At 38.4% G+C, this 21,019-nt stretch overlaps 1 protein-coding gene across 4 annotated transcripts in view; it reads right to left on the reverse strand.

Moving 5' to 3' along the window:
• Window positions 1-21,019, reverse strand: part of LRBA (LPS responsive beige-like anchor protein) — a 375,341-nt gene that overhangs the window by 26,506 nt on the left and 327,816 nt on the right. For 3 of the 4 annotated variants that reach the window (XM_042049819.1, XM_042049817.1, XM_042049816.1), the window contains 5 exons: window positions 14,024-14,113; window positions 10,710-10,902; window positions 7,981-8,043; window positions 4,588-4,743; window positions 976-1,143 (listed from right to left, as the gene is read on the reverse strand). In XM_042049819.1, coding sequence (XP_041905753.1) covers window positions 976-1,143; window positions 4,588-4,743; window positions 7,981-8,043; window positions 10,710-10,902; window positions 14,024-14,113 — 670 coding nt within the window. The remainder of the gene's footprint in view (window positions 1-975; window positions 1,144-4,587; window positions 4,744-7,980; window positions 8,044-10,709; window positions 10,903-14,023; window positions 14,114-21,019) is intronic. The other variant, XM_042049818.1, reaches the window with a different exon arrangement.

Here is a 21,019-nt window from a genome sequence, read left to right on the forward strand (position 1 = left end):
CTGATATTAATTAGTTGTGCTTCTTTAAAGTGGCTCACAGGATGCAATTTCAGCCAAGCCACCTCTGTGTTTCAAATTCAAGTAACTCCAGATGAGTAACAGATTAAATATGGAACACATAACTTTACCAAATTGATTAATTTGGAAGATATCAGGTATTGTTTCAATTACATAAAATTGTGTGCCAGCTATAACTGCAAAATATGACAGCTCTAACACCACTTCTTGCTTTCCAGATGTCCATTTTGTCCTCTGCAGGGCAGTTTTTACTACTATTTAAACAGAGTCACAGAACACCTTAAATGAATGGAAGAAAACCTGAGAAATACTCTTCTTAAGGCAGAATATACTGCTTATCACTCCTTCCCTTCAAAGCATTTTATTTTTGGCTGAACAAGACCTCTGTTTGGCTACGATTTGCCCCCAGATTTATGCATATAGCTCTCACAGGTTGCCTTAAAAGCCCCTCATTCCTGTAAATGGTTTACTCCAGGCTTTTTTCCAACTGCATGTCTGCCTTTTTCTTTGCTTTGGGGATCAGAAATTAATTTTTTTGTGTATGGAATGAAACTGGCATAAACCAAGATCACTTTCTACCTTTCCTGTTACATAATACAGGGTTGTACAGTCATAGTGGTTCACTGTTTTTTATACAGTTAAAATAGAGAATCTTCATGAATAAAAGACAATATTCAGGAATTCCTGGGAAATGGTGCAAGATGGAAGAGAAGTGCAAGGTGTTTGGGTGGGGAGAGGTTACAACTGAATTAGGCTGGAGCAGGGTTACTCTGCCTTATTTATTTGGTTATATGGTATCAGCTCTGTTGCTTGCACTAAAACCAATTAGAATGACTGGTGTGTGAGAGCGAGGACTAGGCACATAGTACCCTACCTAAAATTTTATCCTATGAAGTGTTTGCTCAAGGCATTTTGAGACAACCTCCTTATAAACCAGGTTCTTCTGTTTTTTCTTACCTCTTGGGTTATCACCAATGATGTTGGTTTTGCCATTCCAGTACCAGAGCAGCAAGGTTGCATCCCGGGATCCTGAGAGGATGTAACAATTCCCTCCAATGTAGGACTCGGAACGAGCCACACAGGTTACAACATCCCAGTGGCCAAACACTACCTGCATCAGTTTACCTGTAACACAGCAAATCGATTCTTTTAAAACTACTCTTGTATTCTAAGAAAAATTAAATACATTATAAAGTACTTTAAAAATATTTTCTTTATCCAAAAAGAAGGTTCAAAATAGAACTACAGTGGGGAGTACTATTTTTTCTTTATTTATTTGGTGGAAACTTATTTAAAAGTGCAATAGTCCACACAATCCACACAAAAAAATACTTGCAGTCTCTCAATATTATACTTTATTCAAAAGTGTCACTGGATTTGCTGAAGCCCAGCAATTGCAGATCTTGAAGAAGCAGGGCAAGGGACACACACACTTTTCTCATGCACCTAACTAAAGCCCCTTCAGGTAACAGGGGCCAGGACAAATTCTGCACCCAATGACACAGGGAAGTGTGATGTGTGATGCCTCTAATGTGTGACCCTGGCTTTCTCAGCCCAAATGACCATGCACCCATTTGTGCTTTGGGCTGAATAAAGAATGAGGAGGAACAGAAGGGAAAAAGAGTGATGGGTGTGGAAGGCTTAATAAGACAGGCCAAAAAAAGAAACAGGAAATGCAGACTACTGCATTTCTAAATATAAATAAATAAAAATAAAATTAAATCAAGTGTTCTGAAAAGCGTTTAAAAAATAACAAGTAACACAGATCAGTGTTGGGACTCAAATTAAGCCCATTTTAATAAAATATTTTGGTGCATGAATTAAAAACTATTAGTCACTTAATATGGGTAATAGGGAACATTTCACAACCTGTTTTTACACAGCACAAAAGCACTGTATTTGTATTAAGACACTAAATAACAATTAATGGGAACAAAAGACTTAAGGGAGTGGTTCTGAAGAAAGAACAAAAATAGTGTTAACAGCCTGATTTATAACAAGATCAAAAGGTAAGTGCAATAAAGTGAAGAAAACCAGAAAAAACCCAAGAGATATGTACGAATATCTACCAAAAAAAGGAAATTACTGGAGTACATGAAGAAAAAATAAAATAACAAGATGCAATTTAAAGGAAACCTGTAGATCAGATTCAAAATAAAACACTGGCAAAACTTATTAGGCCTGCTCTAACATTGCAAGAGAAACTGTGAGATGAAGTGCTACCACATGAGCCATTTCTGACTGGACAGGGCAAACCCCTGGATGCACTCTTACTGTGCATACCTACTTTGTAGTGGAAGGGTAAGCAACTAAGGGGTCAAATAATGATGTGATATATTTTTCAGTTGTATTGACATAGGTGTTCAATTACCTGGGGTGATTTACACTTCTAGAACGCAAGTTTATGCTATAAACATCACTGAGTTATAGAGATTTCCGTCTCAGTTATTTCTGTGTTTATACATTTCGTTCTAGAAAACAAGCATTTTTCAAGGTTATTTCTGTAGTCTCACTGCCCTGTTAGTTTTATTTTGTTACTGTGCAGCTGAAGTTCAATGAACATCATCAAAACAAGAAATAAGATTTTGGTCTTTTATATTGCTAAGAAAAAAAAATACTAATTTCGTAGGAGTTCCTCAAACTTTCCTGTTTCCTTTAACATGAGTTGTCTTCTCTACACAGTAATATCCAACTTTACCATTTGCACTCAGATATCCCTTTTTGACAGAACAAATTTTCTAGTTAATGTTTTATTTGACAGCTGTGCTACAAATAATTAAAAGAAAAATAAGACTCAAGTCTGCACTACTGAAGCTAAAACACTGTCTAGAAGTCATTCCACTGCTGGAGGAAGGTTTTATTGTGTTTCTGCTATATTGGCTGTGCTGAGAACCCATGATTTATGTTGAAAGTATTTCCTACTAAAAACAAACTCACTCAAGACCTGGTAGGAAAATGGTTCCTTTTTTTGTGCAAGTGCTAAAATATAATTGAATTCAACACTTGGGATTACTTGCCTGTATGCATTACTGATCACATCATCTTTTCCCCTTGATGTTCTGCTGATTTCAAAATATTTTCCTACTATATTCTCATTTCAATTTGAAGCAAAGTAAACTACATCTGAATTCACTTCATTTAAGCTAGAGTTGCTATACTGACCAATAGAAGAGACAAATCTGAAACTTTTCTGACAATGGTATTTTGGTTTATACCCTGATTAGCTATGGTAGTAACAAGGTGCCTGGTGAATCTGCCATGCACAGAGGAAATAACTTAAAGAGATATTTGCAGTTCAGATTGATACAGGACAAGGCTACCAAAACCATACAAGTTCCTTCCATAGGTGTAAAGTAAAATACATCCGTTGATATAATACTTTCTCTATTCATATAAATCAAGAATATACACTGAATATTTATTGCTACTAGCTATCCTTTATGAAGATCTACTTTAAATTCACAGTTTTATGTAAATTTATTTTCATCAATAAGAAAATTAACCTAAGAAGGGTCTAACAAGATATCTGTATAATGAATCGTGGGCAGTCAATATGACGTAAATGGAACTTCTCCTTTATACTTAAGGCCTTAAAATTGTAAAAATGACAGAAATACTGAAGTATGCCATGAGATCTAAAGTCTTAACAGATTTTCATTAAAGACCATTTTGTTTTGTCAAACATTTTGGTTTGCCAAGTGTGAAAAACACTCTTAACTAATATATTTAAGAAACAATGACAAACATGTAGGATGCTCCCTAGGGATTAATAACCTACCGGAAAGCTTGATGGCACACACACATTAACCACACTGGGTCATTAATCCCAAAGAAGTACCTTGCAGTGAGGTCGCTATTTCCATTATAAGATAATGAAAGGGAAAAAAAAAAATAATACCTAGTTTTTCATGGGGTTCCACGGCTTTTAAATTCCTGTAGCTCCTACACTGAAAGATTCTTTTCTATTTAGCATGGCACATGCATGACTTCAATGGTTTGGACACACTCCTGCTGACAGACTAATTTAACTGCTGCCCATTATATGGATCAGTTTATGTTATATAAAAGAATTCAGTGGCTCCAAATCAATTCTTCGAGTATGGCATAGCTTTTAAAGGCTTTTATAAGTATTCTTTCACCAGATTTCAAGACTTCTCTTCTTGTTCTATAGTACTTGCCTTTATTTCCTAAAAAACCCAGTTCTCTGGTGGCAAAAACCAACCAGAGTTAAATTCAAGTAAACACTTTAAGAGTAATTAACTCTCCTGGTATGCAAGGCTTCACACAAACTCTCACCTGTGAAAACTACAGTGCAAGAACAGGCATCCTTGTCCTATAAGTTTGAAGTAAAACTCAGTTTAAACAAGAGTTCCTTCTCTCACATTTGCCATCATTTCACAAAAATGATAGCACAAAATACAAGGCAGCTGTAGGTAAGGAAAGATTTGCCAAATATTAATAGGGGAATAAATACCCTGTCCCCTCCTCATTCTTTATTTGAAACAGTAGGCTGATTATGAACAGTAAAAAAATCTTTTAGGCTGCCTCCACATTTAAAAAATACATTACCTGAGTCAGTAGAATAAACACGGAAACTCTTGTCCCAGAAGCCACAGACCAAGATGTAACGATTGTCAGAGGTGATGACAAAACACTGGGAATGTACCTGAATGCTTTGGTCTAAAAGGTCAGTGATTTGCCTTCTGTGCATACCTGTATTGCTGGCTGAACAGAAAAACATACAAACCAAGACATTTTACCTTCCACATTCACAGAACAAAAATACAATTTAGAAACTTACACCCACACCAAATACATTTCTCACATCGGTTACTTGTTTTTTGTGGCAGGGACGCTTTCTTTCTGATTCTACTATGAAATACTCATGACACTTCTGGGAACAATGCTAATTCCTTGTAGTATATATTCTAAAATAGAAGAAAGCCTCTTTTTAAGTGAAATGCAGCTGAGAAATAAATGGAAGATTGCACACAGCCAACGGTACACAAAAATGTAATAAGATTCCTTCCCTACTTCTTCTAGTATAAGAAATTAAAAATTACAAAGCAAAGGAATGTAATGATAAGACAATACACAAACCACATAGTGGCTCAAATGTAGCACACAAAGGATCATGATTTTAAATTGTATATCAGTTGTACTTCATTGCAAGCACTGCCTTTTGAAAAAAAACAAAACAGTGAACATCAGTACTGTTTACATTTTTTAAGCATGGCACAAAAATTAACCAGCTTATCTCCACAATTAACTTTAGGGCTGGGAGAATATAACTGCCCTACTTTGATCACTTGATGTTTTGTTTCCTGAGATAATCTTTCATTGGGAACGCACAGAATGGACAGGAATCCATTAGTGACAACATATTTCATACTATATTTTGTTCTTATATGTATGTCCCTGTCCATATCTATCATGAAAATCCTACACTGTCAGAAAAACTTTCAGTGTGCTTTGTTCCTGAGGGAACCTGATTTCCATCTCAGGCAAGTAATTTCTCCTGGGTTTGTCTGCCAACTGCTTGGAGCACCATCACTTCCATCCAGGTGGTCTTCCAGACCTGCCTCTGTCCTGTTCCTGTGCTCTGCTTTACTCTTTGCTCTTTGGCTCCTTTCCATTCTCACAGACCAGCTATTTCCTAAGCCTTGGGTATATTCCATTTACTCTGTATCAAATACTTCATTTATTTATGCTTTTGCTATGTTTAAAATGTTGATACTGTCTTGTCCATATGGGTAGCAAATAATTTAGCAAGGTGTTGCCACTTGCTCACTGCAGGTAACACAAATGTGGCATTCATTGCTCTTGGGGCCACTTAAAGAGTAACACCACCACATTATAAGTGAACATTCTGTATGACAAAACAGCACCAAAAGAACCTCAAAAAACATACAGATCAACTAATTCAGTGGGGATAAGGCCTCCAAAATCTTCACCTCAAAAAGATCTAGGATATATGTCTTCTCAGACATTGCTGTTTTATGTCTTCCTGTGCACCAGCAGGAATCCCTCCTTACGACTAAGACAGCAACAAGATTCCTGCTATAACCATAAAGTGTAATTTTGTAGTCCTCTTAGGTGCCATTTCTAGGTAAATGTGTCTAGCCACAATTAAAAACCTCTAATATTACCTACATAATTACTTGCTTGCCCCCAATGATGCTGCTTAGCAATGACAAAGAAAGCCTTAAACCTTTTAAACCACGTCCAGTGTAATCACAAGGCTGATTTGAGATCTACTGTAAGAAGGGAATATTAAACCGTTTTTCAGAATGCGAACATTAATTTTAAAGGCCTTTGTACCAAAGAAAAGCCAAAGTGTTTTGTAAACTGAAGGCAAATCTGAAAATGGAATTTTAATTTTAAAATCATGAAAAAATAAAAAGGATAATAATAATTTTATTTCCTTCTACGTTTTACACAAGATGAAAAAAAAAAAAGATCAGACAAGTTCAACGTGATTTGGGGTTTTTTGGTAATATTTATTTACACTTCTAAGATCTACTTGATAGCAGGTTTTAAAGCAGAACATACATTTCCTGCCCCAAACATTTTTTGGATAAAATCTATTTCAAGAAGGAAAGGAGAGTTACAGCACGTATCCTCCTCATAATAACTATTGCATTATTCAGATGAGGATTGATTTTAGATACTTTGGAAAAACACTTCAATTTTATCAGCTCTATAAAATGGTTTCATATGCTCCCACTGCTCCTGATTTAATTATCCTAGAGCTTACCCAGCAAAATGGCTACACAGGAAGAGTCTGCATCTACAGATGGAAACATCACAGTTCCTACTGGGATATGGACATTTGTTCTGAAATTAATTCTCACTGGCTGACAGACCCATCATTCTAACCTATCCAGGCAAGTTCATTTTTGCTCTGATTTTTCCTTGCTCCTATAATTGGCCACACCACTTCTTTTTCAGTTAAACCACCCTGAAATAGCTGGTTTCAAACTAAGCTTGAAGTCTAACAGAATTGGTGGGCACCGAATCCTGTCTTCTTTGCTCCTGTCCTACAACTAGTTTCTGTTTTGGTGTTAGGTACCTGAGTTTTTCTTTTCTCATTGTGTTTAAGGCTCCATTCGCCATGCTACAGACTCCAAGTATGCACTCCCCAAAGTTGGGCCTGTAATGAAAGAACTGACCAAACTCTAACCCTGCTAATAGAAAAATCAGCTCTATACGAACTGATAAACCTCCATAATAAAAAGTCATGAATTGAATCTATTACAATGAGTCATTAAATAAAGGAAAGACATTCCTCCACCCCTTTTCAATAAAAGAAAAACACATGCAAATTTAACTAGTAAAGCTGATCAAAAGATGCAATACCCTTGAAAAATGAATACTAATACCTCAACACTAAACTGGAGTGGGCAATATATTTCAACTTTGAAACTGCTTTGCAATTACGCATTAATCCCCTCAGCCTGAACAGCAGGTCTATGAAGAAAGGATTGATCTCCTTTAATGATGAAACCCTGGCACCACGGTTTTATTTTTCACAACACGGTGCAGTTAAGAACCCCACTGTTATTATGAAAATTTCCTCAGCAAAGGAGCTCCATCACATTACCAGTGCACCGATTCATCATAACGTGCCTCGCTCCTGCTCATCAACAAGTCTGAGTGATGAAAAGATCCAATATTATCCTGACAGTACTTCATGCACATTCTCAATCACACATTATTACAGCATCCATATTAATTTTCACTGACACGCGTCCTAGGCCTGTTCAAATTAGGCAAACCAACGAGGGGGAGTTGATGAAATACCAGCATAGCCACAGCTCATTGCATTCCAATTTGCATGCAAATGGTTTATCAGGAAAATTCCATTCCCAGCAACCAGCAAGTGAAAAACAACCGTAATCTACACTTCAGGGCCACCATACAGAGCTTAATGAATCGCAAAGAGAGAAGGAAGTGACAGACCTATGAGAGGATCGATTTCCACTGGCAGCTGGTAAGGCTGGTCTTGTACAGCACCTTGATGAGCTGGAATTCAGGAAAGAAGATTTTAAAACTTTGCATTTTTTTTAATACATGAAGCCACATATATTTTATAAATCACAGCTACGCCCTTTTTTTTTAACTATTCAAGATTCTTCTGCATCAAGTGAATGAAAAAAAATAATTCCAGGTGCTTTCACAGGCTGCTTATTAAACATTTATTTTAGATTAGGGCTATTCTGAATGTATGCCATCAGCAGCAGCTCTGGTCCTGAGCCATAAGCTCTAGCAGATGCTTTACTGGCAACCTCTCCTGTCGCAACAAAACAAAATTAAGTGGTAAAGAGGACTGAAAACAAAATGTGACAACCATCTGCTGACTGTAGCAAATACTATTTTCCTCTTTACTTTTTAAAGCACTGCTTTGAACAACTGAAGTACAAAGGACTTTTTTTTTAGAAGTTAGTTTATGACACAGAGAGGGAAATCTCGTAGTCGTCTCATAGTCAGCCAGTATTTAAGGATTCATCCATCACCAAAACCCATTTATTTGCAAGTTTGTATAGAAGTTAATATATTAATTCTGCCGACACACATTTCATCTGGGCACCTGGCATACCAGTAAAATGTTTAAGCACTGACTTCTCTTGCAGGGGTAAAAAGAAAGCCTTTTTATTCCACAGCTTCACTACAAAAAACCAAACAAACTCCTCCCCAATCCCCGCCAATAGCCAACAATACCTTCTTGGAAGGGATATATACTTACACCTATGATTTTTCTACATACCATCCACAGCTTAATATAAAAACTAGTGTCAGTACAAGGATTCCTTAAATAAGTGATTCATAAGTAAATTCAAAGTTCCACTGCAATGAAACACCAACACAGAACAACACATGAAATCTGCTTGAGGAAAAAGAGCATTCTGCTGGGTACCAGTGCCATTAGATGTCAGCAAAGCCACCAAATTCATATTCAAAGGCAGGAATGGGCTTTTTAATTACACATTTGTGACAACTGGTCACTTGGCAACTTAACTTTTTTATCATGATGCCTCATTAGCAAAGACAATGCTAAGCCCACAGCAGGGGATATGGAGAAGTAATGATACCTGCCCTCTCACCCTAGGAGATCCCATTTCGGTATAAAATTGTAAGTCAACAATAGCAAAGGCTGAGGAGTCCACACCCAGATATCTTAAGCATAGTACTCTATTAACAGCCAGCAACTGATGTGTGCTCTCACAGCAGTGGGGTGAGGTGATTTTTTCTTGGGTTTTTGTTGGTTGGCTTTTGTTTGTCTTGATCTGTGGGTTTTCCTGAATTCTTTGTACTGGCAAGACAAGTGTAAAATGCCTCTAAATGAAAAAATAGCAACTCAAAAGCACAGCTTACTGTTCTGCCTTTCAGAGGTGAGGGAAAACCCTGAAAAATCTGAAAGCTCTGTTCAACTCAAACCAGTTGAACACTCACCGAACTGGTTGCTTGCTCATGGATCATCAACCAGCAGAATTGTGTTGAAATCAAAATCAACTCCTACCACTTTTGAACATTTTCTTCTTCCCATGACTGTTGTTTGTTCACAAAGGCCATTTTTTAAAAGCCTTGAATATTATATGCCCAAGGTCACACATCCAAGGTATGAGAGGATACTGTCATCCTCCTTTCAAAGAAATCTTGGGAGCCCTGTAAATAGTTCTTCATCACAACTTATCTTAGGCAAGTCTCCCTTCCCCCCTTCTTTCCCATCCTTCTCTTGAAGCACTTCTTGGGCTGGTGAAATAATACATAGATGTTTCTATTTGAGGGGTAATTTGTAAGAATTAGTAAAAAAGTGTGGGAGTCATCTGGCTTTTTTCAAAAAGTAATCAGGGACCATGGGTCAAGATTTCTTAGCAGGAATTTCAGCCATGTACGTATTTCTCTGGTGTATCTTCTATTTAAGTTATTTGAGTAGAAGGTCTTTTTTTCCCCCTTTCTTGAAAAGCCTTTGAACAAATATACTGCATTGCACTGAAATAACTTCCTTTGATGGCTTGGGCCTAAGACTGCCATAGTCAGGGAAAGGAGGATGGATGTCTTTAAGATTGGAGAATATTAGAATTAAAAGCAGAATTATATTCTCAACTACAGCACACTTTTAAAGGAAAATTAATTTTATTAGTTGCTATGGAAATGGCTATTTTGTTTTCCTTTCATACTGACAATACATAATCACCTAGTAATTTTGGGATGTTTAAGATAAGACTTCCCATATATTTTATTTCCTAATTCTCATTGGGTGCTTATAATAAACAAGAAAAAGATAGAAGAGAAGATTTCAGACAAGTTTTACATGCTTTAAAACTGCCTTTGGCATGATATGGTTCAGGCCCCCAACTGACTGAACAACAAATTTAAGAGGAAGAGTATGCCTTTGTCATGACCAAATAGTGATGGACGGTTTTGTCTCCTTCCCTGGTGCCCGATGGCCTGGAAAGCAACATATTGTTTTTACAAACATTTAGTGTGCTACACATCTTACTACAATAGCTTAAATTACCTTTCCAATGAGAAATTAAGCCCACGTGTGAAGAGCCTGCTGTGTCAATGAACCGGATTTGCTTTTTTCACTTTAAACCTACAACAGTTCGTCAGCAAATTTTGCTAAGACAAGAGAAGTGCTGCTGGATGTCAGGAGTTTCTCAGGCTTCTTGCTTTAATGTACTTACCAGGGAGGCTGTGCCACTTGTTCACAGCAAAGAGCCTGTTTGCAGTGACCGTGATCACAGCAGGAGTGGCCAGGCCGGGTTGGGTGTTGGCAGCCACGTGAGTGACCGGGGAGTTGGATGGAAACTTCAGGACCATGATAACGTCCTGCTGGGCTTGCTCTGTGAACATCAAGGGGCTCTGCAGGAGGAGATACTGTTGAGTGCACACGACAAGAACCCAAATACACAGGAAAAGAGAACACGGGGAGGAGAAGAGACAGGACAAGAGAAGGAAGATTGGATTAAAACACACAGCATCCAATAGAAGCTGCAGTAGAAAAGCAAATGCAGTAATAGTGGACAGGCTTATGGAAATAACCATTTTAGGCAGAAAACCCTTCATGTACCCTATTAATCTCAGGGCCCTGTTGAACACAGCATGTCTGTATACAGACTTTGCTTCAGATCACAGCAGATTAAACTATAAATTTGCAATCACCTATCTCTGCCAAAAGAATTCTCCTTCACATCTGCAGAGATAGTACGTCAAGGAAAGCAAGGCCAAACCAGGAGGGAAACACAAAAAAAGCGAGCAAAAGAAATTCTAGCTCCCAGAGATTGTCTCAAGTTGCATTAAATTGGCAGACTGTAATTCTTTACAAGCCAGATGAGAACATGAAAGCACATTAAAATAAACAGATACACACATACACTAGATATATGTTCTGTATATATTTCTGGTGCACAAAAATAAGATTTATGAATGCAAAGTAGAAGACTTCATTGCAAATGTGTTTCAAAGGACAAACATAATTAAATGCAGTTGTAAAGAATATAAAGTGGACGTGATTACAGACACTATCCTGCATTGTTTCCAGAAATGCTAAAGCGAGGGAATGAATCCAGACTCTCATTTTCAACATAATTTTTCAGGTTTTAGTTTTTGTAGTTGTAAGTTGAAAAGTTTATTAACTTTTAAACTAAGTTCTCTCAGAATACTGCAAATGTCAAAACAAAATATTGAAGACCTTAGATATGGATATCAAATGTAAGGAGAAAAAGCAACACCTAATGGGTTTATGACTATGTGGTACATCTGAAAAAAAGGAGAACCCCATTGAAATGCAGAGATACAATCACCCTGGTCACCAGTAGCCACATTGCTCAAGTATTTCTAATTTTCTAATAACCAAATTAGAATACTAATGAAGTGTCCTTGGGCTGTTTTCCACCTGCAGTATTTCATTACATATATGTGTATGTAAGTGCATACATTTAATGTATATTTATACAGAACTAATAAAAAAATTAAATACATTTGCATTTTTATTATCACTCCTTTTTAAAAAGTTATTAAGAGTACTTAGAAAAACATATTGCACTATGAATTCCTATTTACAGTCTTTGCATAAAGGTGTAAATAAAAGCAACTAATAAGCTACCCAGACATCCTTCTGAGCAAGTGGCTAAAAGCCAATCAATATTATGAGTTAATCCTCCCTGGATGCTCATTCAATTAAAGGTGTCAGTAATGCCTCATCTGATGTGGCCTCAATTAAATCCAGCTATCTGATGGTTGAAAACACAAGGGGATACAGCAACAGCAGCAAAACCAGACAAATAGGCAGCCTTCATGTGACTGCTAATTACTACACCTGGTGTATATTATGGCTTGTGCACTTAACACAGCACGTGATAACTTCCAATTCAGCTGCATTCATGCACACACATGAAAACAAAACTCAGTAAATAATGCAACTAGAAATAATTCAAAACTATGACAGGAAAGATATCCTTATTGTATTTCAGCTCCAGGAATACTACTTTTAAAACCACTTAATACAGAGCTATTACGAAAACATGTATTAATATTAACAAAACCAGCAAGTGAAGTACTAAGGGTTTTTTTTTCCTGGGTGTACCCCAGCCCAAAAAACCACAGGAGTTAGAAACAGCTAACTTCGTAGATTTTAACTGATTCTGTTACATACTAAATCTTCACTAATTCAGCACCATAAAAAATATTATGATAAAACCACACAAACCGCTTCCCAGTATCAGATTTATTTATATAACAATGGCTCTGACTAACACATCAATAATCAACTTCTCGAGTTGCTCCTCTTCCTGAAACAAGTCCATTTAAATTAGAGTGAGTGCTCAGTGCATGGCACCATGACAGACGGACACACATATGGCAAGTGGCTGCATGATGGGAGTATCTGGGCTCCCCAACATCCCTGTTAGCAGGGCTCTTCTGAAACACACACACTAGTCCCTGCCATGGTCTGTAGGCTGGGACCTGGCCATGGGACACAGGCAGCTGAGCAGCTCCCAGGTACACACGGGATGCATTTGAGAAAGGCCAGTAGCTCAGTTTATCGAGGAAGTTTACACTTCTCAGACTCCTGCATCACAAGGTTTGTAAGATACTTCGGAAACATTTCACGTTTCTGTGTAATCTTTTAAAACCTTCTGCACTTCAGATATGTTTTAAAACTAATACCCTTAGCCTGCTCAAGTAGGACATATTTTCTTCTTGTATATCCTGTAAGACATGTCTTTTTTTTTCATATTGCAGTGTAAAATGTCCATCCTAACAATAAGGGAATGTAACCTTTTGAAAACCTTGGGAATTAGCAGACCATTTGCTCCACTTGTCAGAATATCACTTAACATCCTTAGTTCTGGACCTATGACAACACAAATGGTATTTCAAATCCACAGACTCCACACAACATGATATGAAAAGTAATCAGTAATAAAATAATTGTTTGTATAATAAAATTACATAAGACACAAGAGAGGTAAAAGGGAAAGCATGTTAATGCTCACTGCCTAAATTTTATCACCCTAGCTTTACTGCAAAACACATTTAGTCACATTCTTTGCTATGTAAGTTTCAGCTCATTAATTCCTAGTAATCCTGGTTTTAGGGGAAAACCTATGCCTGGGGGAAAAGACAAGGAAGTTCCACCTCCTAAAACCAAGCTTCTTGAGGAATCTGCCAAAGATTAACTAAATTGTCTCCACAATGACTGGCTCTCACCTGTACAGGTATGGTATTAACAAAATCAACTGATGAAGTGTTCCTAGATTACACTGACAAAAAAAAAAAGCCTGTACTAGAAATCAATGCAATCCTTTCAGCAATAAATAAAAAAACAGTTAAGCACTGCATACAACTCCTACCAAATCGTAACTCATCTGCTGGTTTTAATAACATAATTCCACAACCACATAAAAGCAAAGTGAAAGTGTCCAGTTCTGCAAAGTTAAGATGGCAAAGGAATTGAGCACAAAGGCAGGTCGCAAAGAGTTAACATGGCACTTACCACCTGCATGGCAGAACTTCGTGGAGGATGTGGTTCTATGAGTAGTTGGGAAGGGGTCTGTCCAAAACTTCTTATTTGAGCTTCCACAGCCTGGAAAAGGCACAGGCAGGTTTGCATGTTAAGAGGTGCTAATTACAGGCAATAGAACCATAACTGTCACCTGAAAATGTCATTCCACACTTCTGGCTTGTTTCACGTTGAAAATCAACCCCGTGTGTTCACTGTGGGGCTAAGTGCTTGGCACTGGTACTAAGAATGAGGTAATCATTTTAGTGCTGTGGATGCTATTTCCATGAGAAACTCTGCAAAACCTCATCCTGCTCAATGATATTAAACAGAAACAAGCTATTATAATCAGAAACCCTCTTTATTGGCTCAATTTTTCCTTTCTAACACTGGCTTATCCTGTTTGTAGCATAACTCAAAAACAAAAGTTAACTTCTAAAAAGTTTCTGTAGGTATTAAGTGTTGTACGTTAAACTCCATTGCTCCATTTCACAGCAGTAACTACAAGAAAGGCAATACTGAGCTTTTATTCTTACTTCCAGGTTTATTCAAAAAGAGCAAACAATGTTAGGATGCATTAAATACCAACAGTAACACTAAAGGAGAACATGAAGGTGTAATACAAGGGGGTTTTTAAAGTTTCTCTGTATCTTCAGCAATATGCTTAAGTACTTTCTTCAGAGGAAATATATGAAAATATTATGCTTAGTCATTTCTTAAAAATAATTATGCTGGAACCTGTGAACTTATACGTCTTGCCCTAGGCACGTCCAGCTAGTTTTCCATGCTGACACCTCTTGGCCCACTGGTTTAAAGATAACACCAAGCAGCCAAAATTCAACAAATTACCTCTTGGCAGGCTGGCCCCCTGCACCATTCACAGAAACAGGCTGATACCACAGAAAATCTCAAATCATTCAACTTAGTTTACATCTCTTTCATTGTGAGCTAAACTTATCACCTGGCCTTTGCTATGGGTTAGCAGGCTGCACATGGACTGATGCCTCAGGTATCTTCCTCTAATTCTTCTTTTTCATGGTTCAACCTTCCTTAAGACTCCTTACACTTATATTTCCTGTTCTACTTTAGCCACTCAAAATTTTTGAGACAGTGGACTTATGCTGACCTTATTCTTACAAACAACTGGTTTAGGTAATAATAAAGACCATTACTAGGACACACAATGTTCTCCTGTTACAGCAATAACAGAGCTAAAAGTAGAATGCACCTGAGACCTTAAAATAATCATCCTTTTGATAGTAAACATGCCATCCAGAACACTTGACCTTATTACATTTGGCAGGGCTTTTGAAACATCTGAACTCACCAGAGCAGGAGTCAAAATTAGTCTGTGAACAGATTCTAACACTCTTGCCCACTCTGGGAAGCACCATAATCTTCAAAGAACTGGTGAATAAGTAAGTTTATCAAAAAGCTGGCTGAAATCTGACATACACACACTGTGATGCAGTGAGCACTTTTTGAGGAACAGCAGTATTAGACTCATGAAGCACTAAAGCTCAGTAAGACTACATGAGTCTCCTTCCTGCTGATGAGACATGCTGCATTAAAATTCAAATCTGAGGGTTTGTGACTCAAGATATCAAAGGAATCACAAAAGCTTTGAGGTCTCTTAAGACATGGAAGCATTAACGAAGGAACTGGTCAGCAGCTCTACCCTCTCCAGAAAATGCTGTTTGTTTCAAAACATGCAGATTGTAAAAAGATTTGTCTACACCTACTTGCAGATTAAGTGGCATATTTTTATTAGCAAATGGGAATTCTGCCCCGCACTGAGGGTAGGGCCAAAAGAATACAGAAGGACCAGATGCAGACTGTCCTGGCTGCCAGTTACTCTATACTTGTTAAAATATTTAGTAAAAATTGACAGTCTTTAGAATCCACTATTTATTTCGTATTAAGCATATCTCCAATAAATTATTTAAAATGTATTGGGTTGACCCTGAGTTGATGGACAGTCTTTAAGACCAATTACGCTTCTCACAATTTACATATTTAAACCACACAGAAAGGCGGGACTTCCCCTTATTGTCGGAGCTCCCCTGCTGGAAGGTGGGGGGGCTCCGAGCCTCCCAGCCCCGCCGGGCCGGGCCAGGCCGGGGCCACTGCCCCTTTCCCCCTTTCCCAACACTGCGGCACGGACCCTGGGTCGCTGGGGGGGACTGTCCCAGAGCCGCAGGCAGCTAAAACCAGCCATGGACTGCCACAGCTAAACCCATCCAGCGCGGCTTCTGGGGACAGGCGGGTCCCTCTCCTCTCCATGCGGAGCCGGCGGAGTCAACGGGAGCCAGCAGAGCCTCTTGTCTGCAGCCAGCACACTTCGTGCTGAACTGAAGAGGACACCACACAGCCAGCAGCACAGAGGGAGCGAGGCTTTCCCCACCATAAAGCCTAAACAAGGACACTCTTCAACATGGCGGCTCCAGAGTCAGAGAGAAAGAGAAGTGAGTCACGTGGGACGGAGCTGAGCATGGCGACGGGAGAAAAGAGGGCGGTGCCGCGATTCTGGCGCGCAGCTTAAAAGAAACCTTCGTGCCTGCCGTGGTAAGAAACTGTAATACCACAAACTGTTTGTCTCTTTAATCCATTTGAAGAGCATGGGGGGATGGAGTATCTTCGTGTGCCTGTGAAGATTGTGAAGAGTGCCTATGCCAGGCTATATAGAAGTAGTAAGAGGCTGTTAGAGACTTGTGGCGAAGAAAAGCCTTTGCGTGCAGGCCAAAATAACTTATCCTTAAAAAGATTAATAACCCCATGTGATGGCCCACGTTTTGTAGTGTGAAGGAACTGTGAGATTTTTCATGGGAGAGATGTTCTACACACAGCAGATTGTTTGTTTCCGGGCGGATCTGCTGTTAGTGGCAGTTTGGGAACCACGTGCAACTGAAGGAAAACCCTTTTTTCCTTAAGCATAAGAGAGAGACTTTTCAAGAACTAAAACACTGACTAACATCCCATGTTCTGTTATCCCCTGTGTGAGCTGGGTAAAAGGAGAGAAGTGCTGGGGGGGGGGGGGGGGATTTGCTTTAATTTTGTTTTGTTATTTTCTCTTTACTTTTAATTCTATTAGTAATAAAACTCTTTCATTGTACTGCAACTGTTTAAGGTTTGTGCCTGCTCTGCTTTTCTCCTAATTCTTATCTCACAGAAGGAAAATAAGTAAGTAATGAATATTTTGAACCAAAACCACTACAAAAATTAATAAAGTATTCTTGAAGCACAGCTCCCAGGTATTTGATTTAGAACTGAGAATAGATAAAGTGAGGAAATAATAAGCTTTAGATTTATTAATTTCCTTGCATATGGACTTATGATCAATACAGAAAACTTTCACTCCCTAATGCCCATGTTCAGCACTTAAAGAGAGTCACAATTTTGTCCCAACCATGGAATCTGGTACGTCTTTTAATTCCTCTGGAAACTACACACTCTTACATAGCACCAATAGTGAGGGAAAAAGAAACACAACTCATCACATTGATGCAGAGTATTTCAAATACATTCATCATTACAAGAGCCCAAACTGATGTAGAACAAGTATAAAGTACTCTACTCAACCCACCATCAAGAAGCATTGTCTGTTTTCATACAGTGTTTGTCAGACCTGGTGAAGCTGCTGGCCAATGGGACAATGATTTTGCCAAAGCCTGCCTCAGAGGATCACAAGTTCTCTGTTTTCAGTCTTAACAGACAGTTTCTACATCCCTGTTTATCTTCTAGCTGGAGTTTGTGATTTACAGTTCCAGCACAAATAAGTCCTTTAGACTCATTAGGTTCCATCTGGTCATTCCAAAAAAGATGAGCACCTACAGTTCCAGGACTGCAATAGCCCCGACACAATCTTTCCCTTATAGACAACAGAACTGGGAAAAATCCACGTTCTACCACAGCTAACAAGGTTTCATAAAACATCAGATCTGTACACAGAACATAAAAGCACAGGTACTGGTATCTGTACGTCATCTTTACTGGTGTCTTCAGAGATCCAAAAGAAATTTGAAGAACTGTTGAGTAAAGGCAACAACACTTGGACAAATACGTCTAGACATAGTGGCTAGACTTCAGAAAAAAAAAATCTTCTGCATTCCTTCTAGTTATCAAGAAAAAAAAAAGTAAAGGTTTCTTTTTTTAGCATGCACATTTTGTAATAATGACCAAGAGAGTGTACTAGCAACCCCAAATGGTTCCTTCCTTTTCCCAGATTGTATTCAAAGTCAATCCAGATGTCAACTCCCCATTCTGATGTCTCAGTCAGAAGGATCACATACAGAAGGATGCAAGATGACCTCCCTCTGTCAGCAGAAATGTGATGGTGGAGCTGGAATCAATCCCTGTTCTCTCAAGTTACATAACAATAGAAAGAGCCACCAGATGCCACTCAGACTTTTGTTCAACCTGTCAAAGAAAACCAGGTAGGAGCAGGAAATTTTTTTCTCAGAGATATAATTAGTATATCCTTTGAAGAAAAGTACCTACCATTCACCTGAGAAAATACAGTGAAATGCCCATCAGTCAGAAAGTCATCATCCACTTCCTTTCTAATGAATTATAGCCCAGCTTCTAACTGAGCTTTCTTGAAAAGAAGTACTACCAGCATTAGTCAGTATTACTAAGAGACAGACAGCTCCTCCAGCAGTAGAGGAAGGGCATGTGTTCTCACACTGCTGGATCCCTCTGGAGCATGCAGCCATTCAGATGACTGTAGGTAGAAATGCTTGGGAAATTTGCACAACCAGTTTCACATCTATTAAAGGCACCATACAACTGGAAAGGCATAGCCTTTGTTTGAAAGAGATCTTTAGCTTGACAAATTTACTGCTGAAAGCAAGATGTGTGCCACAAAGTAAAACATAGTATCATTCCACATTTTATTTCACTGTTTTTCAAGTAGCTCAGTAAAACTGCCTTTTTCCTGTTAATCATCTACAAAACCAAAATTTTGGTAATGCCAGAATTGTTCCAGATGCTACAACAAGAAGTAATAAAATGAAACAAGGTAAGCAACCTTTTACAATAATTCACACAATATGCATCTCAAACCACAGACTTATGTATCATTGTATTTCAAATGTTAATTAACTTAGAAGCATGAAAGCCATAGCAAATTTCATAAGTTAACATTTATCTGATTTTACCTGTTTCTAAAAAAGTCTCCTAGATCATCTTTTCTTTTCTTGGGGGGTGGGAAGGGGAGAAGGGGAACAGGGAAGCAAATTAAAAGAAGAAAAGTAAAGAACTTGAAAACTTGGCTTAGTTATAATGTAGCTCCTGGCCACTGTTTGGTATGGCTATTTTCAGCCTCTGAACTTACCCTCTCATCTAACTGTGAAGAAAGTTAATTCAACAGTATGCACTACCCACCAAATACGGCTGTAAATTTTTTGGGAAGGAGGGTGATGGGGAGGTTGAACATATGGATGCAGTTAAGGTAAAAACAGATGTTTGTTACTTTTCTTTGCAGCAACACTCAGAAACTAAGTCAAAATTGCTTTTTTTTCATGTTTATGTCTGAAAGAACTATAAAATTAAATATGAGGGAGGGCGGGTGGAGGGGGAACTGCAGTGAGTGTCACAGAGAAAGAACGAAACGGTCTCCAGTTTTGAACTCAAATCCTCAAATGAAGGCCCATAATAGTTAAAAGGCAAGACATACACCATTTAACTCCAGATTTAAAGACCTTTAAAGGGACTAGCTCAGAGCTGCTTTCATCATGCCTCCTCAGACACAAAACACCAAACTGTCTGAAGAGCCCAGGGGCACAGCACACCCATGTTAAAATGCACGCCTTGGCCTGAGGGCACAACAAGCTACAACCTCACCATTTGCTACAGAGAGGCTGCTCTCTGGGCCTTTACAGATCTGCACCGAAGTATTCCCAGTTACTTCCCAGATCTCTAAGATTTAGTTGCCAAACATTTGAAACCCCAGGTGAAATAACAACATGCATTGTAATACATATTCTTTCAGCACACGTGTCAGGGACAGAAAACGTTTTGGGTTCATCCTCCATATTTCTGCCCAGTATTTATGTCCAGAAAATAACAGCCCTTGCAAAAGTAATTACTTTGGCTCTCTGCCGCTCCTACCTCACTTTTCAATATTCAAAAAGGTTTATGCACGTGTTCCTCAGTGATTTCCATTGGCTTGAGTGATATGCAATTATGATTACTTGCTTTCCCCTTCCTTCCACCCAGATGTTGCTTTAGAGCATCAGAGAACACAGACCGTTTGACAGGTTTCCCCTCAGACAGGGAAGCTGAATGGCTTAGCGGCCAACCAAGGAGCTCCTTTCCCCATGGGACGGTGATTAAAATCCAGCTCTGGTAACAAGTGATCAGAAAACCACCTCTGACCAGAGAGAGCCACTTACATCCCTACAGGAATATTCTTAGTTAAATTCCTCTAGGACTACAGAAACACAGATAACACTAGCCAGAGAGCAAGCACAATTCATAACAACAGATAAAATTGCTGAAAAGAGGCAGAAGACTATAAAGAGAAGCTCTTTGTAGTACCATCTCCCATGTTCCCTAACAATCCCCATTAGATCAAGATTGTGAAAAATGGGCAAAATGCTTTTCTGACACAGGCAATGTATACACTGGCTGACTGTACACCTGCCCTGGGGATATTGCACTACACTTGACCCAAAGAAAAAACACAGCACTCAAATGTTAGTATCATAAATTCACACACTCCCATTTGCTATTTTAAAAATAAAATGAGCAGTCCACTTTCTTCATGTCAAACCAGAAAATTATTTCTCTTGTTTTGGCTTCAGAAATCAAACATTTTGTATCGAATCACTTCTATATTTTGTTTTCCCATTGAACTATTCACTTAACATACCAATTTTAAAAAATTGTCTGTACTAGCTTTGAAATCTAACAAATAGCAGGAAGGAGAATGGAGCAGAAGAAAGGCTATGGAAAAGACACTACAAGACCAGGAGTTATGTACTGTTCTCT

The sequence above is a fragment of the Corvus kubaryi genome, unplaced genomic scaffold (assembly GCF_017639235.1).
Source record: "Corvus kubaryi isolate FWS band 111438036 unplaced genomic scaffold, C.kubaryi_AGA036_p1.0 71, whole genome shotgun sequence".
NCBI lineage: Eukaryota > Metazoa > Chordata > Aves > Passeriformes > Corvidae > Corvus > Corvus kubaryi.